Here is a 25,916-nt window from a genome sequence, read left to right as displayed (position 1 = left end):
GGTTGGATTAAGGATAAGAGAAAAAGAATCGGAGAGAAAACACCTTTTTTGCCTTTTTTTCCTTCTGCGCAGCCAAACAGGACCTTGGGGAAAATTATTTTCTCGTCTTCCCGGAAACGATTTCCAGGTGAGAAAATAATTTTCCTTCCCTGGTTTTTCTCTGTCCGTCTCTGTTTTCTCTTATTTCTCTTTCCAAACTTCTCTTTCTCTCTCTAAACAAACTATTCTAAACTCGGTTTTTTGTCTCTCTAACTCTTTATCATATATCAAGGTTGGCACGAAATCAAGATTTTTTTCATTATAGTTTTACTCTTTTTCTATCTCTAAAATAGAGTTCTTCCTCTCACCAACTCCTTTATTGTAGATAATTGGAAACAAGGCTGTGTTCCATGATAAAGTGATGACAATGATCTCCGCACATATGTTGGTATCCTTTATAGTGGGCGAGAGTCTATGACTCAAGGAAGCGTTATACAAGACGGCTCGAGCTATGCTCGTAGGTTGGGACACGTTGGTGTCATGCCGCATTATTGGTTGGGAACCAAGATGACTTGATAGTCGAGATGCTCCGAATATGTTCGGGAAGGCTGGTTATGTACTAGGAGGGAGTACATGACGCAGCACGGCACGTTAGGATTTGATATTCCGCACTATCGACCCGTGTCTTTGAGCATAATATGCCGGGTCGACCTAACGGGACAAAAAGGCCGTGACAATTGGATATGAAGCAGAACGAGAAGAGACGAAAAAGAAGAGAAGAAAAACCGAAGAAAAAGAGTAAATCTCTGCTGCGTATGGGGCAGACAAGTTGCCTAGTACTGGGTGTGTCAATCACCTAGTACGATAGCAATTTCCGTCGGTGCCTTCAGCCTGTCCTTTATAGGCATCCCAATCGTTAAGCCCTAATCCTACATGATACATACGAGATAATGAGGGGAATGTCCCTCAACGGACAACTTATGTTAAAAAAAGAGCAAACGGGAGTTATCAGGTTGAGTTTTGGCAAACCCCAACCCGCCAAGGGTTACCAGCATCAAGAACCTAGTTTTTGGGAAGAAACATACAAGGACCTGGGCGTGCGTGATGAACTTTTGGGGGTAAAGGGAAATAGAAAAGGGACAAACCCAATAAAGACATACTCCGCCCGTACTTTCATAAATAGTATTACAATTAAGACCAACTTTAGGGTTATTTTATGATATTAATAAACCTAAAGAGGTATACTTCAAATACTTCTGTTCAGACCAACACCTGACTTCGATCTTCTACTGACCCCCCATCAAATACCCATAATTCATACAAAAAAAAAACACCAAAGAGATAAAATAAAACACTAACCTCTGCATTTCAGTAAGAAAACTACTTGTTACAATAGGTTTCAACACCCTGGAAGTAGAAAAAAGAAACAAACCAAGAGCTATCCCCTACTACTTCAACCAACAATACTTCCGTTGTGCGAGTATCACTAGCAGTACATAGACAGCCCTTGTGTGCCTCAACAACAGTACTCCTACACACAACCCACCATCCATCTAGTCGAAACCAGAAATTCGAAAAACACAGTAAAGAAGAAAAATTATAACTTTAGAATACCAATGAGAACGGATCTGGTAGCCTTGACAGAAAGCATGGTGCCCGCTTGATATTTTTCAACATAAGTATAGAACGAGGTGACATAACGACCTAATAAACTCAACAGCTTGTCGTCAGATCAGAGCTATGAGTCCACCATCTCATCTTGTAGCTCATTAGGGGCAATAAGCCCTGGTATCGTAAGCATCCTCTGGTGTTCCCTCTCTTTCTGTTTTGCGGCTTCCTCTGCATATAGGTCTTTGTTATCCTGCAGTCCACAGAAATCCGACAATTATCAACCGAGCTCATTCAATTTCAATCTACCCTTCAATACCATAGTACAGGACCCCAAACATTCTACATTCTTTCACACTACACTCTTTCTGTACACCTGAGCAGTTGGGATCAACCAAGACTGACGATCCACCCAAGTAACCTGTGTCGGTTAGGGATCACACGGCTCCCGCCCATATTGCTCAGTTGTACGACAATTGACCACACTTCTCATGAACTAGGATTTTTTTACTTCTACAAATATCATTAGAGAACAAGGGAATATTGGGAATACTGAATGCAAAGATTTGTATCTCCAAGCACAGTGAGCAGTTAAAAGCTTGAAGCGTTACTACTTATAACTAGAGTATTCAATGAACAGGTGCTTACCTGAGCTGAGAATTCTTTCGACTGCACAAGAAAGTCACGGAGGTGATTCTTAAAGGATGCAAGGTCATTTCTCGACTCAAATAGCCCATTCACAAACTGAGTTACCTGCACAAGTACCCCTAGTTCAGATTCTTCAAAAGTGAGTAAAGAGCAAGAAAAGTGGTTAGTCCATGTGATAATACTCTACCTCAGATGTTGTCATATTAGGGAATGATGTACCCAAAAGTTTAATTGTGAATTCACGAACAAAGACAATGTTGCTAGGATAAGATGCTGAAGATGCATCCCACAAAGGCTCGGTTAGTGAACCAGAGTCGACCTGAAAAAACAGTTTAGTCAATGCTGTAGAGGATGTTCTACAATTATACGAGATCAAGAACTGAAAGTTAAAATTATTACGAGGCAAAATAAGTGCTGCAGGACTAAAACATGCAGCTTGAAACCCGGCTTATGGAATGTGTCTGTTAAAACGGCAAAAATTTCTTGCTCGATTGAGACGAAGTATGTCCGGTGGAATTGATTGCAGAATTCAGAAGACTGGAAATTCTTGAGCATCTCCAGTAAGAGGTTGAGGCCAGTTTCTGCAATGTTTCTCTCAGTGTGCCGGAAAGCCCATATGATGGAATCCATGACAAGCTTCAGTTGCTGTCACACACAATAAAACATGCAAGTATCATCAGAAAGTGAAAGACCACATCCACGAAAAAATTATGCAAGTCATCAAAGCACATGTTTATAACGTCTACATGCAAGCTGTAATTTAGCTTATAAGCTTACCATGTCAGTCTTAAGACCAACCAGAGGCATAGAAAAGGAATACAAGGTGAAATTTTTTTTTTTTTTGAAACTTAGAATGAATATATTAAGGAAGAAAAGCTATAGAAAAGGAATACACGGTGAATTGAAACATATACGTACCTGACTTGACAAGCAGATTAAAGCAGGGAAACAATGTGCAGCTATTGCCCGTAATAAAGAAAAGAATTTGAGACGATGTTCAGGGTAATCCTCGAAGTTTTTTGTGATCATCTGAAATTAGAAGTTACTTGACAAGTGAAATAAAGAAACAGATGGATGATAAAAATGAAGTCTCAGTTAGACAGCTTCTTACCCCAAGAGTGCACTCAAAAATAGCTTCAAATATACGAGGCACATCCTCTATCATTACACTTCTATACCTGCATTCGGCAAACAGGAATTAAGGCCGCAACTGAGATAGCTTTGATCCATATCTATGTCTACTTATAGATTTTTGATGCAGCATCTAATAACTTAGCAAGCAGAACTTTTTTTCCAATAAATCCATACAAGCTGTTAGCTTCTTCTTCTTTATCTAAATATCAACTTCCGCTCAAAGTTTTCTTCGTATAGTTGACATAGATGAAATAAAACAAATGCACTAAAATTGAGGTAATAAAACTCACTTGTTGATAATAGTAGCGAAGAGCGAAAGAACTTCTGACTCCCTAGCGTCAGGTAAATTCCTTGCATAATCACCAAGAACATGATCCATCATAGGTGGCACAAACTGCTTCCCAATTTGAGGTTGGTCTTCAGCCTTGTCCAAAAATGTCTCAATAAGCTTGAGTGTCTCCCTTTTTACTGATCTATTGGAAAAACTCATAACATTTAATATAAGTGTGGGGTTATATCAAAGGGGAGATACGAAAACTAGATAATCATCTCACCGCAGAAGTTTCACATATGATGTTTTAGAAGCAAAAGGCCCCCCTTCTGCAATACTGCTTGAGATAAGCTCACTATACATTCTGGTAAGAAATCAACAAGAGTGTGGAATCACATGTAGTCAGTATGCAGATATAACATAACTACAGAAATGCCACAAACATCATTAATAATCTACTTATTGAGCTATTATTGAATAAACTGTTAATAACATCTTTAAAATATAGAACATACCTGTACACATTAAGCATGTCCAAAAAGATCAGTGTTATTTGTGTTAAGAAAAATGTTCCGAGCGCAGTCGCAACACTGGTATTTGTCTGTGAAGAAGCAACAATGACATTCATAACATTTTGACGGAAAAAGAAACAGCAAGAAATGAGTCACGCAGTCAACCGTAGTATGCAGTGACAGAGTACACAACACAATATTTTAGGTGAACATCCATATCGAACCAATGTAGAAATCAACAACAAAACACCGTGCGAGTCGGAGATCAATCTAAGCATATAACTAACCAGAGTTACATTAATAGTAGATGATAGGCAGATTATGCTAATGACCAATTAAGCTTAAAGAAATATACTGCATAGATGTGCAGCAGCTAACTCGAAAAGAAAATTTGTTCTTTATCAGCAATAAAGAGCTGACCGACTCTCCTAAGACCATCTATATATAGTAACTTTAATACTAGATCAGAGTACAGACTTATGAATTCAGTGAACTGAAACAGCAATAGGCCAACTAGTTAATCCCAGCTGCACCACTACATTTCAAAAGTACACACCTGCAATATATTCAATACGGCCCTTATCACTTCTTGATCCTTCAGGAAATCTACACTCTGACGTGCCTGGCCTATAATTTCTGACCATCTCTGCACAACAGAATGCACTCAAACCCTGGTTACAGATGGAAAGAGAAGGAGAGGCAGAGGAAAGAAACATGGAAACTCGAATAACAAGAAAGAGCCTCAATACAAGTAATTCTGACATGACAGAATTATTACTAGCTCGAAGTCGAACATACCTGATTCGGTAATTGCATCAACCTTTGCAAATACGCATCCCTCTTTTGGGGATCAGACTCGGCTTGGATCATAGTGCCAACCTTCAAGATAAAAGTAAGGCTCAACTAATCAATATCCAGAAAATATAAAGACAAAATAACCAGACTATTCGCTTGAGCGCAAAAACAGAGAAGATTAAAATACATAAGCATATAACATACAGATTCATAAAATGTATGAATTTGATGAGGCTCAAGATCTGCAACAGTAGTTGGAAGGCCTGTAAGAAGCTCAGATACGAATGCTTCATTCTCACCGACCTGCAATCCAGAAAGTGGAACTGTGAATTCTACTCTCATACCCAACAATGAGTAAAACTATCAGTACATTAATTATTATTTTTTGATTCGATCACCATTACTAGTCGATATTCAATATCACAGTATATTAACTATTAATATTCAAGCATGGTGTGGTTAAAAAGAAACAGTTACCTGTACAAGAACGAATTTACGCTTGCATTTCTGAACAATCTTTAAGAACGTATCACACGCCATATCCTGAAAGTAAACAGCAGAGAAGTTATATATGCAATGTCAGATGCACGGTGAGCAAGTAAAACACAACTCTGTCAAAAAATTGAAGGAAAAAAGTGGACCCTGGCAACAGAAGCTCATTTAACAAATGCATTACATGGGATAACATCAAAGGAATGGACTGGTATAGCAATCTCAGAAGTCTATGCACAAACTCTCTGCTGCTATTTAGGTCGAAGAGGGAAAAAAGCATTTCATTTGACAATCTGGGAAGGGTGTAAACATTGAACCATGAAGTACATAATGGATGTAACTAGTTGTAAGGCTTCAGTGAACATTGAAGCGGTCAAGTAAAAAGTTGAACACAGCAGAAACTCATCATTTAAAGCTAAATCAAGAATGAACACTTTAAATTCTAATTGGAAAGATCAGAAACTCAAGAAGATAACCTGAACACCCGGGTGTGTTTCATGCATGAATTCAAACAACTTATTCACAACAGTTTTCAAAAACTTCCAGTGGGCCCTTAAGAACTTAGGGTACTGACCGACAACATACCTGCCAAACAACCGAAACAGTCAATGAAATAAATGACGAATCATTAAAGACCCCATTAAGAACGATTATTAATCTCATCTCTTACATGATATTACTGGCAATCACAGCTTTGTTATCTTTGCCCTTTGTGATTTCACACAAATTGAGTAAATCGCGAATCACCATCACTAGAAACCTGTTTTCCTGAAAAAGTGCCAAACGTCCATTTATCTTATAGAACAAAAAGACCTTCAAGGGGAGGAAGAGAAACAAATGCTTATGTGAGAGCAATGTTTGTAACAACTCTGACATCCAACAGACTACTTACTGAAAAGAAGGGAAAAGAAATACAGATGTATGATTATGAAAAGGTAAAGTCCCATATAATGTCGCTTGTGAAACAGTATAGGGTGAACAAGAGAAAGGCCATTATACGTCTAGGAAAATGCAAATATATGACATCCCACAGTTAACCTGTGAATATGTGGTTAAAAAACTAAAACATGATCTTAAAATTCAGAAGTTCACTAAACCAAGGAAATAATATACCTGTTCTTCCATCATTGACCCAGATATAGATCCAATTGCCCAGCATAATGTGTTTAAGTTGTTCCATGACCAATCCTCACCATTCAATTGCTTACTTAGCTTCTTCAACATCTAAGTTACACACAAAATAATACAACGATTACAGCAAAATACAAATCTAAGACAAATTATTCAAAACAAGGAGCAGGAAGCTAACACCGTAACACGTATTGATTTTAGACCTACCAGAAATGTTACTCATTTACACATGATACAGACTTGCAGATATGTCTACATTATGTATTCGTTTGGTGCAGGCAAATACAATCTAACTTTAGAACCTATGAATATATTATGCATTTGGAAAAAATTCAGCTAATTATGAACTTTCTATAGGAAACCTACCATTATAGGTATAACAAACCCTCATCTCAAAATAAGGTCGTTTAGGAGAAGAATTCAATAAGTAGACGAAACAAAAAAGAGATAAACATGCTACCAGAGACACTTTTCAGAGAACAATGCTAACAAAATAAGATAGATACCAAAAACACACTCCATCAAGAAGTGAGAAGATTAGTTCAAGGAATCAAGGGAGACATACCAACACACTCAACAACTTAAAAGATAAAAATGAGTTTAATACATACCTGATGTTCAGTGTCCTCATGATCAAGGTGTGACAAGTATATCAATGTCTCCCTCATGATCTGAGATTATGTTGAAAACAGGAATGAGTAAAACCAAAAAAGATTAGATAAGATATATTGAAAGAAAACACCTTAGAATTACTATTACATGTTTTACATAGTAAGAAAGATTAGGTAGACAATGGAAATTGATCCAAGTGTGTAACTATCATTTGATAAGCTTTAGTTAATCTTTAAAAGGTCATAGGACAAATATCATAACTCTTTCTCGGAATGAACAAAATACGAACCTTATACTGGACAAGGACATCGTTGTCTTTCAAAGTTTCACGCACAATATTACCATTTTCATCTTCAACAATCAAAACTTCTTCAGGCTTGGCCATTCTACAGATCATAAGGGTTCTTAACTTCGACATAGGACTTGCATAGAGCTGACGTCGCTGCAGAAGTTGTGATCCCATACCATCAACCATACTAGAGAGCAATGGCATCTGCAAATTAAGTATAAATAGAGTCAACAAGCATTACTAACAAAAAGTCGGATGGTAACATTCAAGAAACAAAGACAAGTAACATAGAAAAGTTAATGTGCCTGACATCAAATAAAGTAAGCAATAACATAAAATAAGGTTTGGCATTCAGTGGGGCAAATTTCGTTCTGTGGTCACTTGGTGTCACAATTGCTTTACATCATCACTATACAGTACAAGTAATCAAACAAAATAAAAAATAAACTCAGTATAGTCGCTGCCAAAAAGTCTAACAACCGAGGCAGTTGACTCATGTACAGCCGGACCGAGTCAAACTCAAGCAGAGGCCTTAAAGTCTCTCATAAACCGAGTTACTTGGCAGTTTCTGGCCGTAGTCGGGCCATCAGCCAGTTGACTTGCGGAGTAATTTGGTTTATATTCTTGAATTCCGTTTCATTCAAAAAAGCAGATTATAAGATTACAGAGAAAGTTTTCAGCGGAACAGTAAGCAAACTCTAAACAATAATTTTTAACCAGCTAAAATGTAAACCTAAATAAACGGATAGATAGGTCATACTTGAAGGCCCAATGCATTTGCAGTTGCTGCTGGGTTGTCCGCATTATGGTGTGCCTCAAACAATTCCAAAACTAAGGAGTTCCAGTAGTCCAAGCAGACCTGGTCAATAATCCACTAGTTAGCGAAGGACTACAATAGACATGATTTCACACTAGTTCATTGACAATACCTTGAAAACTTCTGTATCATCAACATATGAGATGCCAATCAGATACTCAAGCCCCATTAGGAGTGCAGAACTACTATCTGCTGTAGCTTCAAGTACTCGAATATGAGACTGCCGTAAACAAAAAGTGATCAGTATCTTCAAATTACTCATATTACAATGAATGCAGAATCAATAGAATACAGGAGTAAGTAGTAAGAGAAAAGGTTTCTCCAGCAAACAAACTGGGCACAGTAAAATCACAGTCTGGCCCTGACCAATCACAACTATCGCGAGACAAACAACACAAACTCATACACTTCATAACTTATAGACGTTTTTACAATATATATCATATCCAACTGTGTAACTTGCCTTATAAAATGCAGTGAAAAACAATGCCAGATTCTGAATAAATGCCTGCATGAGAGAGAATAGTTAGAAACAGATCAAAATAGACAAAACAAGCCTTGCGCCTGACAGAATCCATCTAATTGAGAAAAAAGCTACCTGCTCATCAGTGGAACCATGCGCATATGCCTCGGGAATGTTTGTTCCAGGTGGAAGAATTGTCTACATAGTACATAACATCATTCAACAAAACCAAAAGATGATGAAGCAAATGATGTAACTCCAGCTCTTATATGTAGTATATGTAGACAAAAAACTATTAAAGCACTTAACATGTACCTGTAATTTCACCATGAAGATAGTATACATTTTAACATATTGTATGTCATAGAAATCTCCAAATTGAAGGGCAGCAACCTGAGAAGAAAGAGGAGCTCTATTAAACTAGAAGGAATGGAACTCCCGAGAAAAGAAGAAAAAGCAATATAAAAGACGTACTCACCTCTGACAAACACTGGAGTGTAAGGTTCCTATATGATTCAACTGGAAAAAAATTTAAGAGCGTTTCCAGCTACGATTTCCAAAAAACAGAAGGTGCAAAAGATTAAAGTAAAAGTTGAAGCAGGACAAAAGCAAAATGAAATTAAAGTGCCAAAAGTAAAATAAATTATTTTTATTAACTTAAATGTGTTCATTACCTCACTTTCCTGAAAAAAATCTATACTACTGACTATTGACAAAGAATAATGGCAGTAGAATTGTGATTGATGCACATACCAAGGGGGATTCAAATATATAACCCAGAGGAATCCATGAGAGGAAAGCATGCAATGTCGCTAATGTTGCCCTTATTAGCTCAGTTCTTTGAGAGGCTGATAGCACGTACAAGCATAGCTCATGAATGAGCTGGAACTCGCTGTAGGCAAATGGATTAAGAAGAATTAAGAACAAAACTTACAGCAAAAACCATTACTCCAAACTAGCTCATTAAAGAGCTGGAACTCACGCGAAAGGAAGTTGCTTTGTGAGAACTTTTTTCCTTTCTACCCCCATTAAATAAAATTAAACAAGATTACAAAGGGTTGAGTAACACAGGGTTATCATGGGTATATAACATATGCAAAAATAGTTCTGACTTCTGAATACAAGTTAGTTTGCTCAACTTGGCCAGTTATTTAGCATCTGGGATGAGTGACATCACATTCTTAGAAAACCAAAATGATGTACCAGGACTTGCATTCCTGCATTCTTTTAAACTTAAGATAGGTAAGGCACTATAAACTTTTTAATTACCAAGTAATTTTGCAATGAGAATTTCATAAAGTCGTTACATGTCTTCTTGATGCAACTTATTTTTGTTCCTGACTATGTTGTAAAAGGCGACGCCAAGGCGCGCCTAAGCGCCCAAAGCGACAGGTTGCCAAAGGTGTCGCCTTTTTTTGAGGCGAGAACAACAGGTTTCCCCTGGTGGCGCCTTCAGACGCTTAGGCGAGCGCCTTTAAGCGCCCCAGGGGAAGCGAGAGGCGGCCCAAGTCGAGATAGGGTAGTGCCCACAGAATTTTTTTAATTTTAGGCTTTTGCCCAAAGGGACAGACCATCTAAATCGACTTTCCTAATCTGTTTCTCTCTCTAACTTGCCCTAAACGAACAAAACCTCCATGACCGAGAGTTCTTCATCTTCTTCTCCACTAAACTAAGTTGATTTCATCATTAGGTAACTCGGTTTCTACCCTCTTCTTCTTTTCCTTCTTCTAGTTTCTATTTCTTCTCTCTACCAAACAGTCCAAACTCGATTTCCCACTTTTTTTTTGCTGTTCTTAGTGATTTTCAGCAACTCTTTTTTTGTTTTTCACTTATTCTTAACTTGTTTGTTTACTCTTGACTTGTTTACTTACTTTTAACTTGTTTACTTACTATTAACTTTGTTTACTTACTTTTAACTTGTTTACTTACTATTAACTTGAAAAAAAAAACTTGTTTACTGTTGTAGACAATAGTTTTCAGCAAGGTAGCAACTCTTTCATACTTCCATACATTCATACTTTCATACTCTCATACTCTTTTTTGTTGCTAAAAACAGAGTACGCTTCATACTTAATACTTTCATACTCTTTCATAATTCATACTTTGAGTGTTTATTTAGTTATTTTTATGTTGGTAATTAGGTATGTATGTATTACTTAAATATATACTATTTGTCGCCTCAGCTCGCCTCAGCTCGCCTAAGCTCGCCTAAGCTCGCCAAGGCGAGGGGATGAGTCTGTCGCCTCGCCTCGCCTCACGCCCAAAACAACATAGGTTCCTGAAACTAATGAACTTCGCTAACCTACTTTAATTCCAAAGAAGATAATAGTTAACTAGATTAAATATAGCAATTTGTGAACCTAAAGCAAATTATTAGCTATTTAGCTTAAACATCAGTACACACGTCAGACTAATAATCACAAAACACAGTCCACCATCTTAGTTACCTATTTAGTGACTGCTTTAGCTCTTTGATCTTCTGCTGTGTCATTTCGCCTCGTGAAAAATCGAACACCTCCTCACTGAGAAGCTGAGAAAAAACATTCCACCTTCAAGCTTGTAATATTTTCAAGCAATACACTGTCTTCACTCCTATGTCAAAACTAAACATACTCGACAAACTACTACAAATGTAATAGATTACCTTTAATATAGCCATGCAATTTTCACATATCGTTTCACTTGTTTTGGCTGCTGCGACGAGATCGGGAATAAAGCTCCGCCATCTGGCTGGCCACTCATGCTTCAAAATCTGTAATTTCGATAAAGCATATAACATCGAAGCGACCAAAAAAATAATGACAGAAGGGAGTATGTTACTATCTTCTATCCTATGTAGTTGATCTCGGTATCGGTCTCGGTCCGGCCGAAGGCCGAGACCGAGACGAGACCGAGATTCTCGGGCGAGACAGCAAGTCTACCTGTTAGCTAATGGCCTACTACTAAGGCACTACTTAGGCATAAAATAAAATCTACTAAAATTAGGTTCTTGTGTTCTTTACTTCTTTATTAGTTCTTAATTCTAGTTTTTACTACTTATTCTAACCTAATAATTGTATAAATAAATCCTAATCTACTAAAATTTTGAAAGTTTCGAAAGAGTTTTCGAAGTTTTTATAAGGTATAAAACCTAAAAATTTTATATAGTATTATTGCTATTTATATTAGATCTATTAGGAATACAACAAGTAGTTAAGATTTAAGAAGATAATAAACAGTAGTACACAATTAGGTCTAAGAGTTTTTCAAAAAAAAAAAGTTCTAAATATTTATAAATTACTGTCTCGGTCTCGGGTTGTCTCGGCCGAGTTTCGCCGACAATCTCGGCCAAACCCTAACTCGGGGTCCCGGCCGAGTCTCGTCTCGGGAGAGGGCCGAGACCGAGACGAGACCCGAGATTCTCGGCTGTCTCGGCCGAGACCAACCACATAGCTTCTATCTTAGTATTTTTCAAGCAAACTAAAACAAGATATAAACTGAAACAAAAGAAAGAAGTAAAAGGACTTGCTATAAGCAATATCAAAACCTTATTTCTCAGACCACAAAAACAGGACTCCGAGATAAGCAAACAAGGATGTAGAATCAAAAAATGGTGCTCCCCATTTCTTGGGTGTATTTGAAATAGTTTACATCCTTATATTTGAAAAGAACTAATTGGCTCAGTGATTGGGGTATTACCTGAACCAATATAATGTTGAGCTTATTAACATAAAGCCTTTCCCGCCGAAAAGTAGCATCGCTACTTGAAAGCTACACGAAGCAGAGCGTAAGTAGAAGACAAGAAGTTATAACAGTGTGTGAAATGTTAGCAGGGTCATATTCAGTAAGAATTAGTCAATGGCAATTACCTGTACAATAACCTCTGAAATGTAGTTTTTCATTCCATCTCTCTGTTCAACAGGCAATGCATTCCACCTATACTTGATAACACCTTCCAGAACCTATAAACAAAAAATCCTATTTTGTCAAATTAAAAGTCACCACTGAGCTTGTAGAAAGAAACGTAGAACTTCTGTTTTCAAATAAAAATTTTGGAAGGGATAAATCAACATAATGCTGCGTCCCTTTGAAATCAAAGACCTGATATAAACTGTTCCAAGATTGCCAAGCCTCGACATAATAAGAAATGGGATTACAGACAAGAACCATGTTTGTAAAGAAAAAAATAAAGCCCGACTCTCGCACTAGCATTTTCAATTAACTTCTTTAGTAAAGAAATGACCTAGCATCTATAGTGCATCTATTGAGAAGATCCAAGTGTGAATGTTCAGAGAATTCCAAATAAACCGAATGCAGGACACAACCAGAAAAGTAGACAAGTTACTCTTCCAACCAAAAAGATTTTTTTGCCAACACAAGTAATTACTTATTGCTAAAATATTTGTTAGGATGGAGAGGGTAGCAAACAAATAAAAGAGGCTCTTCAATCACCCAGGCTTGCTCCTTTTGAATCTCCCTTTAAAGGGTGTTTGTCAATTAACTTTATGAGAGAGCTACAAACGCATCATATCCATTTTCGGCTTTCTATCCAATTACAAAACTCTAAATCAAATTCCCTGTTTACATATTGCGCAGGCACAACTAACCTGTAACGCAAAAAACTTGGTATTCAGGTTCTGTGAGTTCTGCAGAATGTGAACCACTTGTAACCACATATCTGGATTGTTCTGCAGCTCCCGCAATATCTGGTCTGCAACCGTCCTCTGCAAACAAAATAAAAAGAAAATTGAACACTACAACACAAAGAAATGTGATCCCATCTGAAACCAAAAAGATAAACTAATGAGAAATATCAATGCTACACGGACGTGTGTAACATAATCCTGCATATACATCATCGAATGACCAATTCAAGTTAAATAATACTAACCCTCACTAGCAAGTTTAAGCACTACCCTACCCATTGAGGGAAAAAGAACTTTGATTGTCATCATCCAAAGCAATTTCCTAGAACCTTAAAGAACTATAGAGAGTCCTAGTTGGTTGAGACAATGGAAACAAGCTATGTTTCTAGGACTGGAAGCTGCATCCCTTTACAATAGTTGAAGAAATATTCTATTCTACCCAAATCATCCCTTTCCACTGTTTCAAATTGCTGAAACCCTATATTGTAAACCCAAAAAAGGTACTTCCTTTCACAAAATCAAAGCCGAACAAGGAAGTTTCAAAGCCAAACTTAAAAATAAAAAAAAAAAACAAGATCAAGCTAAAGAGATGAATACAGAATGCTCACTTCCTCTTTAGATCCCGTGCCATAGAAAGCAGCAACAGTAGCATCAAGAACGGGAACATCGATCGGCTGACTTAAATCTTTAAGTTTCTCGGCCAACATGACGGAACAATAAAATCGATAGTTTTTCAAGCAAGTCCTTTCCAAAATCAAAAACCCTATATAACAACCGAAATAGAACTTCAAATACTGATAAACCCTAGAGTAAAATCACTGGATTTTAGGGCTTAAGCTTAACCCTATATGTTCTATCTATAACTCGGCCTTTGAACTAAATACTTTCCGCTGAGAGAGAGAGAAAGAGTTTGAAAAAGAGGGGGGAGAAGAAGGAGACAGTTTGGTTAGGGGGTCGGGGGAGTTTTTAGGTTTCTTCTTCGAGTCTTATGGTGTTGATGTGGAATGACTGTTTTAATTAGTAAACCTTTTAGAGAGAGAGAGAGGGTCAGTCAGTGTGTAAAATGTACGCAACATCATGCCTCCGCCTAATTGTTGGTCAAATTTACAGCCTTTTTTTCCTTGTTTGAAAAAATATTTAAATCCAAATTGAGGAAGAACCACTAATGAATACACAAAGGAGTGAATAATGACTCTCCCTATGTTAAGGGTGTAATTGGGGTTCGAATGGGGTTTCCTCCTTTCTTAAATCGTCTTGTTCAGTAAAGCGGCTTTCTCTATACGCGCCTTGTTTACTTAATTACCACGTTTACCCGATTAAAAATAATTTGATCGTATTTAATGCAAAATAGGTCGGACTGAACCGTATAGCGAAAAAATTAATATAATTACCTTAAATCTCCCTAGTCTCTTATACAGGGTAAATCAAAACTTTAATCTTTATTTTCTCCACGTTTTTTTTTTTTGTCAATCGTCTAAACGGTGATCGAACCCTTCAAAGCAACCACAACTTGCAGATCTTTTACAACCACTCATCTGAGGGGGTATTTTATCTCTCGTCTAAAACATCTTAGAAGTTTTCCAAGTATGGTTGAAGTTATAGAACTATTTTTCAACAAATCTCTGTTTATTAGTTAAGTTAGCATATTTTTCTAGCTTTATATTATTTCGAATTAGTTTCAGGTTACTTATGATTGATTACTATCTTTAGATCTTTGTTTTGTCCTTCTGTTATATTGTTTCTCTCCGTCTTCCTTTTTAGGTCATAATATATGTACTTCTCTGTTTTATCGTTTGATGTAATATTATAATAGATTTCCTTGCTCGTTAACCTATTGTAGTCTTTCTTTTTGTCCTCTATGTTTGAGCTAGTTTATATACTATTAGTTCTTGTTCATTTGCCATCTTATTGACTTGTGATAATATCTTGGTTTTCCACTCTTACTTGGTGGTACTCTTTAGTTTACTCTCATCTTTTTCGTCTTTCTGTGTTGGACTTAGTCCAAGCTTCAACATTGTTAGTTATTTTTCTAAGGAGGTTGGACCTTTTGAGTATCCTATATACCTCTCTAAACTTTAGAGCATCTCCAATGCAAAACACAAACAAACAATCTAAGTAACTTATGCGTCTAAGTCCCAGTTGAGATCTTCTTTTATATGGCTAAATTGAGTGTCTTTAATTAAAGTCCTTCTCCAATGCAACACTAATAAAAACTCTAATAGTTACACATGTCACACACACATTTAATAGGAAAAAGTGGTTAATAGAGAAATATTTTCTATTGATCCAAAAAAGTAAATATGATGACTACGATACTTAAGATACTCAAAAGAAAAAAAAAAATAGAGTTTCTAACTAAGACATCTTACAATTAAATGTTTCCACATCTTCTTAAGATCTCAAATGAGTATTGCATTGGAGATGTTAAAAAAAACTCTGAAGTCTTTGGTTACACTTAAGATTTTAAGATAAAGTCTTTCAAAGGAGATGCTCTTAATTACATTATCGAGAGGTCGGCTATGGAATAACTCCCTAATTTTATCTATATATGCAGATTCGGTTTTGACCTTTATTTGACTTCAGTTTGACCAACCTAGCATGGACAAATACTTACATATTATAACAACATGACATTTCTTACTCGGAATTTAAGAGGGTGTGATAATTACATCACCCGTAAGCAACTGCTTACGATGGTACATCACAAACACCCTAATGTTGTCTTTCTGTCCGACACTAAATGTATCAATATAAAACTTCAAAAACGGTCAATCAAACAGAGAGTACAACCTTTACACATTAGATCCAATGAAAAAACTTGGGGATGGCTATTTATTGGAAGAGGCATATGGATATGCACATGATATTCTCGAACAAGAATATGATCCATACATGTTATATCAACAACATCAATCTAAATTTCCTATTTACTGATTTCTACGACTGCCCATGTAACAAGAATAAACTGTCTCTATGGAAGAAGTTGGAGAACCTCAACAAGCATATTTATATGCTTTTATGGGAGACCTTAAATAGTATTTACACGCTCATGAAAAGTCAGAAGAAGGAGGGCATCCCTTCTCTCACATTCAAGCTTCAGAAACATATCAATAATTTGGGTCTTTTTGACGGATTTCCCATTACCGTACTCTCATAAACAATGTAATAAAAATATTATACAAGAGAGATTTGACAGAGCTTTAGTTAATAGGGACTAAATGATCAATTTTTTAGATTCTCATATCATTACTTTAGAAGGTGTTGGCTCTTATCCATTCCAACTCATTTATTCATAGGCTGCCACAAACACAACTCACCTAAACCTTTCAAGTTAATTAGAACATGGATGACTCACCCCAATTGTCACAAATTCATCGAGGACAACTGGGCTCTGAATCATAGCGAGAGATCCATTGAACCGGTCTAATTAAAACTTATAAATCTAAGTAAAAAAAAAAAAGCTCACCATTTGGAATTACACAATTTTTGGAACATTGACAAACAAATTAATTATGTTACCAACCAGTTGCACACTACTTCTAAAAGTGCTCAATATACATAAAGACAAGATTAGAATAAATAAATAAGGTTGTGACTTTAGGGAATAAAGAAAAATATCTGGAGAATAAATTCTCTAGAGAATCCATGTTTCTTTGTAAAATCTCAGGGGAAGATTTTCTATGAAGAACATAGAAAAAATTACAATTTACAAAATTAACTTTAAGTACAAAAACAATTTTTTTGAGTTAATTCTTATTTGGCCCCCTACTTTGTGACTAGCTTCTTTTATGGCCCCCTATTTTCTGTAAATTCATATTTGGCCCCCTATTTTCATGTAAATGTCATAACTACCCCTCCCATTAATATATTTTCAAAATAAATTTAATTAGTAAATATCTCTCTCCACCTCACTTCCACCTCACATCCCTCTCCACCACACATGTCTCTTCACCTCATCCCTCTCTCCACCCACCTTTATCTTCTCCGACGAAGGTCGCCGGCTGAAAAATTTTCCGGCCGGCGACCTTCAACATAAAAAAATATCTCTCTTTCTCTCCTTCTTTCCCTCCCTTTTTTTTCTCTCTAAATATTTTTTAGAGAGAGAAATAGGAGGGTTTAAAAAAAAGTTTTTTTTAATGTTTGAAGGTCGCCGGCCAAATTTTTTTCCGGCCGGCGACCTCGTCGGAGAAGAAAGAGGTGAGGTGGAGAGACATGTGTGGTGGAGAGGGAAGTGAGGTGGAAAGAGATATTTACTAATCAAATTTATTTCAAAAATATATTAATGAGAGGGGTAGTTATGTCATTTACATGAAAATAGGGGGTCAAATTTGAATTTACAAAAGATAAGGGGTCATAAAGGAAGCTGGTAACAAAGTAGGGGGCCAAATAGGAATTAACTCTTTTTTTAAGTCCTTTCCCCCTCTTTCTTCTTTCCATGATCTTTCTTTATCTCTAGAGAAAAACTCATCCATCCCATCTCCTCCATAACTTCTAATCAAACTTTTTGTTCTTCTTTCTCCATCACTTCTCTTACTTACCTTCCCCAAATATCCAACCCCTATTATCCTTATTTCTCTTAACTCATATACCAAGTTAGAGAGACAAAGAGGGAAAAACATTCTAAACTCTAGAAATTATCAAACAAAATCTCTTGAAACTCTTAATACATCTTCCATGAGATGTTCAAAACAAGTTTCTTCATCCATTAATCCTCCCCAAGAAAGGTTAGCACATTCTAAACCTTAGAAATTAGTTAATTGTGAATCATAAAACATATTTTTCGTCACTTCTAAACATATTAGGTTTGTTCTCCATATTTTTAAGGTTTAGTGATTAGTAGAAAACAAAAGTTTGGAGAAGAAGATGAAGAAAAGAAGAAACACTTAGAATGAGTTTAAAGTTTAGATCTCTAGAAAAGATTTTGTTTAAGTTTATAAAAGTTCTTACTAAATTCTTTTATAGGATCTTCTAAAAATTTATACTCGAAAATTTTGAAAATATTTATACTCGAAAATTTTGAGTCCTTCTAAAAAGACAATCTTAGTTGACTAATTTTGAAAATATTTATACTCGAAAATTTTGAGTCCTTTATCAATATTACCCATTGTACCCTTGTTTTTAAGAAGTAATAACTTTTAAAGGGCAAATGTCTAATCAGTCATATCAATTCAATTTTTTTAATTCCCCAAAAAAACCTCTCTCATTACACACAAATTGCATCTAAAACTACCCCTCTTTCCATTTTTCATTTTTTTTGAAACACCCAATCCCTTGAACAAAATAAGGACCCGCTCCACTGCAGAGAAGAAATAGGAAGCAAGTCCAGCGTGTCAGGAAGGGGTCAGGAGCGTTAGTTTAGGCTTCATTTTTCACGAAATTACAAGAAATGCCATTCACGCAATCCCGTACTCACCCACATTCTTTTAATTCAAACGTGACATGTGTCCTTTCTCTCCCTTATCTCATCTCAATTTTATTTCTCTCTCCTCCTTATTTCTCTCTCTAACTACTTTCTTTCTCTCTCATAAATTATCTCTCTACTAAATTATCTCTTCCTATAACTACTTTATCTCTCCAGATTTTTCTCAAGATTTATCTCTCCCCCTAATTTTTCTCATAAATTTACGGTAAATTTATCTCTCTTTCCGGTAGGTTTTTTTTCAAATCTTAAAGTTTTTTTGGATGGATTTCATTTTCAAATTTTAGATTTATCTCGAGATTTTCCTTCCCTCTTTATCATTTTTCTCTCTAGAGTTTTTTCCTTTTGAATCAAATACTGTATTTTCCCAAATACTTTCATTTTATTTTACACTTTCTCTATCTAAAAATATTTTTTCTTTCTTTAACTATTTTTTTTCTCTATAACTCTATCTCCTTATATTTTGGGCATTTGTTTAGATTTTTTAGTATTGTACATTTTTTAAAACAAGAGGTTATGTACTGTAAATTTTTTTGTGTACTGCACACTTTTGTACTGAGAATTTTCTTGTGTACCGGGAATTTTCTTGTGTATCGGAAATTGTTTTATATATTAGCCATTTGGTTATGTACGAGACAGTTTGTATTGGGAATTTTCTTATGTACCGGGAATTGTTTTATGTACTAGCCATTTGGTTATGTGCTACACTTTTGTACTGAGAATTTTCTTGTGTAGCGAGAATTGTTTTATGTAATAGCCATTGTACTAGACACTTTTGTACTGAGAATTTTCTTGTTTATCGGGAATTGTTTTTTATTAACCATTTGGTTAAATGCTAGGCACTTTTGTACTGGGAATTTTCTTGTGTACCGGGATTTATTTTATGTACTAGCCATTTGGTTTTGTACTAGACACTTTTGTACTGGGTATTTTCTTGTGTACCGTGGATTGTTTCATGTACTAGCCATTTGGTTATGTGCGAGGCACTTTTGTACTGAGAATTTTCTTGTGTACCGGGAATTGTTTTATGTACTAGTCATTTGGTTATGTACCAGACACTTTTCTACTAAGAATTTTCTTGTGTACCGGGAATTGTTTTATGTACAAGTCATTTGGTTATGTACTAGTTACTTTTGTACTGGTAATTTTCTTGTGTACCGGGAATTGCTTTATGTACTAGTAATTCATAGGATTTCCGTTGTTATGCTTCTTGTTTCGAGAACGATTGTGATTGTTTCGATTATCTAGAGCCATATTCCTATGTTGTTCAAAAGCTTTGCAGAATTCAATTAAACTTCGGCAATCAACATTGCTAAAACCTCAAGCAACTAAACCGACTGAAATTAGCAGGAAATCAAAATTACCTAAAAATCAAGACAAATTAATTAGAACCTAAAAACCTTTTAAGCAATCCCAGATCTAATTTTGCACAAATTGAAATTTCTCTAGAACCCATGCATCTCTGTTCAAGAAAAAAATTTCTCCCCCATTAAATTTGAAACTGAATCTGACTTCTCCAAAACCATAAACCATTCCAAAATATTTCCAAATCTGGTTTTTCCAAAATAATTCTTCACCATTAAACTTTCACCAAATTTGTTCAAGAAATCAAACCATTTCAATTTCTCCACCATTAAACTTTCACCAATATTTCTTCACCGAATATGACTTTCCAAAACCCTAAACGATTCAAAATATTTCCAGATCTGGTTTTTCTAAAATATTTCTTCACCATGAAACTTTTACCAAATTTGTTCAAGAAATCAAACTGAATCTGACTTCTCCAAAACCCTAAACCATTCCAATATTTCTTCACCAAATTTGTTTTAGAAATTTCTTAGAGAGAGAAAGAAGATAGCTTTTGAAATTTCTTAGAGAGAGAAAGAAGATATCTCTAGAATGTTTTTAGAGAGAGAGAGAATGTAATGAAAATAAAGAGAAAAGGGTATTAATGGTAGTAGGATAAAAAGACACATTCTTTATTGTACTTGTCATCTCGGACCCACCAAAAAACTGACAAATTGGACCTGCTTCTTATTTCTGTTTTGGGCTGGGGATAAAGCTTATTTACTCCCCATTTTTTGGGCCATTCACTCATTTTGGGGTTTTTTTTACTTCTGGTTGCATATTAGACTTTGTACAAAACTTATGAAAAATAACTAGACTTTTCATCTCTTTTTCTTTTCAGTATTTTTTGTGCAACCCCTACTTTTAATTTTGCACTTTAAATTTCTTGTTGCATATTAGACTTTGTACAATGCTTACGAAAAATGTCTTGAAATTTCGTCTCTTTCTCTTTTGTGATTTCTTTGGGCAACCCATACTTTACGATTTTTACTTTTTAATTTCTTGTTACATATTAGACTTTGTACAATGCTTACATTTTATTTCGTTATCTTTTCGAGGTTTGTTTAATGCAACCTCCTCCTTTTAATTTGCATTTTACAAAATTATTGTTGGATAATAGACTTTTGTATGTTGCTTGCGAAAAATATCTTCACGTTTCATCTCTTTCTATTTTGAGTTTTTTTAATGCAACATTTTCGTTTCATTTTGCATTTTCAAATGTAAGTATTTGTACAGTACTACGAGACATATTTTTACATTTCTTCTTTTTCTTTTATGAGGTGTGTTTGATGCGACCTCCTCTTTTCATTTGCTATTTTGAAATTTCCTGTTGCATATTAAACTTTGTCCAATGCTCAAGGAAAATAGATAGGCATTTTATCTCTCACTCTTTTGAGAATTTTTTTTGTGCAACCCCTTCATTTTATGTTCTTAAATGTTAGTGGAAGTGGTCAGAAACTTGTGTTGGTACACATACTCCCTCAAATTTCATTGCATGTTCCTAAATATGGTCAATAAAACTTTAGTTATTCAATATAAATTTCAATGTTCTAAAGACAAATAAATAAATTTCATACTTAATAAAAGGTTTGCCGAATACAAACCATAAAATTCGTAGTTTAGGTATCCATATTCATCTATAAAACAAATGGAGAAAGTGATTAAAAGATACGATATTCCAAGAACTCTATAAAGTAATATTGTAACATCAAAACATTACATTAAATGTTTTATACAAAAATTGTAGTATACTGTGTCGATGCCTAAAAAATTTCCCAAAAACAAACAAACAAACAATACTCGACATTTTCGGAAGTGCTCGGTATATCAAAATTTTAAAGCCTAAGACCCAAACCTCAAATACTAGAGGTATCTTCTTCATATATTGTTCATCGTCCGATCTCATTTTTTTATTTGAATTGGCGTGGCGTGAAAATGCCACATTTAGATCACTTAACTTCGATGAGTTAGTTCGTTTCGGATTTTATTTATAAGAATTTATGTATTTTTTTAGATAGCTTATTTGGAGTCTGACGTTTGATTCATAACAAGACAAAGTAATTCATCATATTTTAATCTCATGTGGACGAGATTGGAAGAAAAAAACACCAGGGTTATTTTGGTTACAATCAGAGGTCAAAAGACAAAATGGTGAATCCGATAGTGAAACCGGAAGTTAAATGGGACCTCGGGCGGAGAAGTTATGAAAGAAAGAAGTCGAGGGGCATTTTGGTGTTTTTTGGGAAAATAGAGAATGTAGAGACAAAGTTGAAGGCACCCACTTGATTTCTTAATGAAACGCAAAATCCAAAACTCAAAGACTAGTCAAAAGAGTCTAACTAAGTGGACTAAGTCAAGGTAGACTAGGGTTTTAGTAGTTGAAAGAATCTCTTGATAAAGAGTTTTTGGTTAGAGAAAAAAGAGATCTAACACTAAGGATTTAAGCTTTTGGAGAGAAGAACAAGGCTAGGGTTTTGTGGGTTCTTGGAAGAAAACGCTTGAAGTGAGAGTGAAAGATCATGGGGAGTTGTCGGCCAAAGCATGGTCGACAACAATAGGACGGTCAAGCTCGGCCAACACACAACAACTCTTCAGTTGCCATTACGAACACGGGAAGGCAACAGGAGCAGCTCGGGTGTAGGGTTTCTTACGAGCACGGGAACAACAAGCTAGAGAAGGGGACATGCACAAACTTAACAACTTGGCTCGGGACCTTCTAGGAGTTGGTCGGACTATTTTGCCTTAGCCGTATTTTAGCATTTTTTTGGCCATTTTCTCTAGACTTTTCCGACCATTTTCTTGGCCGAAAAACTTAGGGATTTTGTGTTGGGTTAGAGTGTCTCCTAGTGTTCTAAGAGGAATCTCAGACATCTAATGTCTAAACCTAGTATCCGCAAGATCTCATGCATAAGCATAATATGAACTAAGTTAGATAGAGATTGTTACCTTAATCTCTATTTCCCACGAACTTAAACGGTTGAATATAAGAAGACCAAAAGCTCCAATTGTAGCTCCTCTACTTGAGACACCGAGTAATCAACTTGATCTCCGACCTCAAGTTTAGTTAGAACCTTATGGTGGTTAGACGAAGAACACCTTCTTCTTTAGACTAGATAGATAGTTGAGAAGTATTCTCTCTTTCTTTCTCTACTTGATGTTGTAGAGTCTATAAGCTCCTTGAAAAATTTCCACACCTTATTCTGTTCTAATTAGGCCCTTATATAGAATCCCAAAGTCAGAGTTCAACCCTAATTAGGATTCCTAAAAGCCAAAACAGACTTAGGATTTCAGAAAATATAAACTAACTTCAATTTTCTTTCTTTCTCTGGACGACCACCCTATGCCTTTAACGGATAGGTCTGCTTGGCCCCTTATAGTGTGGTCGTCCATGCCTTCGTCGGCCCACTAATGGGCTTTAAGCCCGACCCAAAACTCTCTTTTTGTTCTGGCCCTTATACTATCTTTACCTTAGCTTTTCTTCGGCCTTTTGGACATATTTATGGATCTAATCCATACTCTCATGTCTCCTCCCTCTAATCATATCTTTTGATCAAATTGGCACTCTTTGGTGTAACCTGTTATAAGATCCGGATGAAGTTAGTCGGGAATCGCCTAACGATTCGACGATCATAGTTGGTTTCTAGCTAAATATTACGATCCCTAAATCGTCCGACTTGATGATCTTCTTCATCAATTGTCTTATCCGACAAATTGCTCGCATTGCATCTTTGGTCGAAGGACACCTCCTTCAGTCTCCCATGATGTGGCGGGAAAATGTCACATTAAGATCACTTAACTTCGATGAGTCAGTCGGTTTCGGGTTTTATCTCCCATCATTTAGGTGATTTTCTTGTTAGGTAGCCTATTTAGAGTAAGGAGCTTGATTCAAAATAAAACGAAGCATTTATCACATTTATATCTCATGTGGAAGAGACCAGAAGGAAAGATATAGGTTAAATGATAAGTGGAGTCTATGGTGAGTTCTACGACGAAGACGGAAGTCGAATCGGAGTTCGGACGAGGAAGCTACGAAAGAAAGAAGCCGATAGACATGACAAAGTTGAAGGCACTCCCTTGGTTTCTAATGAGATACAAGGCCCAAAGCCCAATAGTCTAAAGAAGGATAAAAAGAAACTCTAAGAGCACCTCCTTTTAAGAATACAAGTCAAAATAGTCATAGGAGGTGGCCCAAGTCAAGACTCAAGATTGACGTAGGGTTTGAATTTAGGGGAAAAGAGATAAAAAGGAGAAGAGGAAGCCTGGTTTGGGGGTCTTCTCCTTTAAACAACTAGGGTTTCTAAGTTCTTGGCTAAGAGTTTAAAGTTTGAGAGAGGGAAAGAGAGAAAGGGGGTTTAAGAAAAGAACGTCTCGGGCAAGGCTTTGGCCGACACGAGTTTACAATCAGAGCACGGGACAGAGAGGCTCGGGTCTTCATCAAACTAGGACTGCTTTAAGCTTTCAAGACGAAGACGAAGCTCATCAGCTCGGGACAAGCAAGGGAAGGTTCGTTATTCCAGAGGAGGAGCTCGGGACGCAACATAGAAGGCAACACTTGCGTGGTACAATGATCTTGGCCGAACTTCTTCTTAACTTGTCGAATTTTCAAGGTTGTTCCGGCCACTCTTTTGACCGGAAACCTTAGTGGTTTTTCTTAAGACTATATTGCCTCGCTTTTCCTTGTGTTTGATTCGGTTTTGGACTTAAAATCCTAAAGAGAAAAAGCTTGAGTTAGCTTTCATGGTAGTTTGATTGGAAGGAAGAAGACTCTGTTACTAAAGGGACCCTGGTTTTTACTCAGAAGACACCTAATTTATACTGTTAAGGGGAAACTGATGATGCATAAAATGTTTAGACGTTGACTAACGTCTGAAGAGTCAAGATCTGCCCTGAAGTCAACAAGGTCAAGCCGGCTTAAGGCAGAAGGACCGCTGAGCTCCTGATGGTCCACCGAACCTTCCCCTAACTGGGAGGTCAGCCAGAAGAAACTGTTGGGTTTTACACCCTTCTACTAATCTTTATAGAGGATAAAGACATCATATGTCTAACATTAGTATCCCCAGGATCACATGCATAAGCCTATAATAATAATCAAGTAAAACTAGAAAGATGAATACCTCAATCATTAGTTTTCCCTCGAACCTTTCCAATTGCTTTTGAGAAGACCAAGAGCTTCAAACCTAGCTCCTCTACTTGGGACACGAGCAATCAACTTGATCTCCCACCTTGTTGTTAGCTAGCACACCAATGGTGGTTGGATGAAGAACTACTTCTTCTTTGACTAGATAGATAGTTGGGAATTAGCTCACTTTCTCCTCTCTACTTGATGTGGTAGAGTAAGAAAGCTTAGAGAGAAATTCCACACCTTATTCTCTGCCCTAAGAGTATTTATATAGATCCCTAATAAGAGTCCACCTCTAATTTGGTTTCCTAAAAGACCCTTTAGAATAAGATTTAAGGAAATTGTCGAAAATAGCAACTAGTTGATATTTTCTCCATTCCTTGAGGGGGTGACGTCCAAACCCAGCCAAAATTGGCAGATTTAATGTTCATAACATAAGGAAACTTCCCTCCAAAAATAAACCCAATCCGAGCCCTAAAAGTGCCCGAATCGGTTTACCTCAATTTTGGGCTTTTTGTACTATCTTTGCCTAATTTCTCTTTAGGCCTATGAGATATCTTTATGGGACACTCCCATTATTATATCTCACTCCCACTAGTCATATCCTTGATCAAATTGACACTCTTATGTGTAACCCGTTGTAGGATCCGGTCGA

At 36.3% G+C, this 25,916-nt stretch overlaps 1 protein-coding gene and 2 long non-coding RNA genes across 5 annotated transcripts; 1 reads left to right on the top strand and 2 right to left on the bottom strand.

The window, feature by feature from the left end:
- Positions 1-1,321: 1,321 nt before the first annotated feature.
- Positions 1,322-14,690, bottom strand: LOC147544224 (protein EXPORTIN 1A-like). 3 transcript variants are annotated; one of them, XR_015223225.1, is made up of 32 exons: positions 13,985-14,563; positions 13,338-13,454; positions 12,600-12,692; positions 12,430-12,501; positions 11,396-11,503; positions 11,199-11,281; positions 9,505-9,643; positions 9,230-9,298; positions 9,067-9,144; positions 8,887-8,949; positions 8,752-8,796; positions 8,401-8,508; positions 8,232-8,330; positions 7,472-7,675; positions 7,182-7,241; positions 6,553-6,663; positions 6,110-6,207; positions 5,916-6,024; positions 5,425-5,490; positions 5,152-5,250; positions 4,951-5,031; positions 4,709-4,798; positions 4,156-4,241; positions 3,924-4,004; positions 3,660-3,842; positions 3,347-3,413; positions 3,154-3,264; positions 2,635-2,880; positions 2,423-2,554; positions 2,236-2,340; positions 1,594-1,840; positions 1,322-1,510 (listed from the first exon to the last, which is right to left on the bottom strand). XR_015223225.1 is itself a non-coding variant. In XM_086633412.1 (31 exons), exons 1-31 carry the CDS (start codon positions 14,081-14,083, stop codon positions 1,718-1,720), a joined length of 3,225 nt encoding a protein of 1,074 aa, XP_086489538.1. In that variant the 5' UTR covers positions 14,084-14,690; the 3' UTR covers positions 1,322-1,717. The 3 variants fall into 3 exon arrangements, 2 of the variants coding, with proteins under 2 accessions (XP_086489538.1, XP_086489540.1); XM_086633412.1 differs by having other exon boundaries at positions 1,322-1,840; positions 13,985-14,690; XM_086633414.1 differs by having other exon boundaries at positions 1,322-1,840; positions 11,396-11,570; positions 12,180-12,501; positions 13,985-14,632.
- On the top strand, positions 9,806-13,947 carry LOC147544225 (uncharacterized). Its single transcript, XR_015223226.1, has 3 exons — positions 9,806-10,084; positions 11,026-11,586; positions 12,196-13,947. It is a non-coding gene; the product is annotated as an uncharacterized LOC147544225 (long non-coding RNA).
- On the bottom strand, positions 10,483-10,787 carry LOC147544226 (uncharacterized). Its single transcript, XR_015223227.1, has 2 exons — positions 10,649-10,787; positions 10,483-10,609 (listed from the first exon to the last, which is right to left on the bottom strand). It is a non-coding gene; the product is annotated as an uncharacterized LOC147544226 (long non-coding RNA).
- Positions 14,691-25,916: the final 11,226 nt, after the last annotated feature.

The sequence above is a fragment of the Eschscholzia californica genome, unplaced genomic scaffold (assembly GCF_041429995.1).
Source record: "Eschscholzia californica isolate CP2 unplaced genomic scaffold, dmEscCali1.0.p SCAF_4, whole genome shotgun sequence".
Lineage (NCBI taxonomy): Eukaryota > Viridiplantae > Streptophyta > Magnoliopsida > Ranunculales > Papaveraceae > Eschscholzia > Eschscholzia californica.
This window is presented reverse-complemented; position numbering and strand designations above follow the sequence as displayed.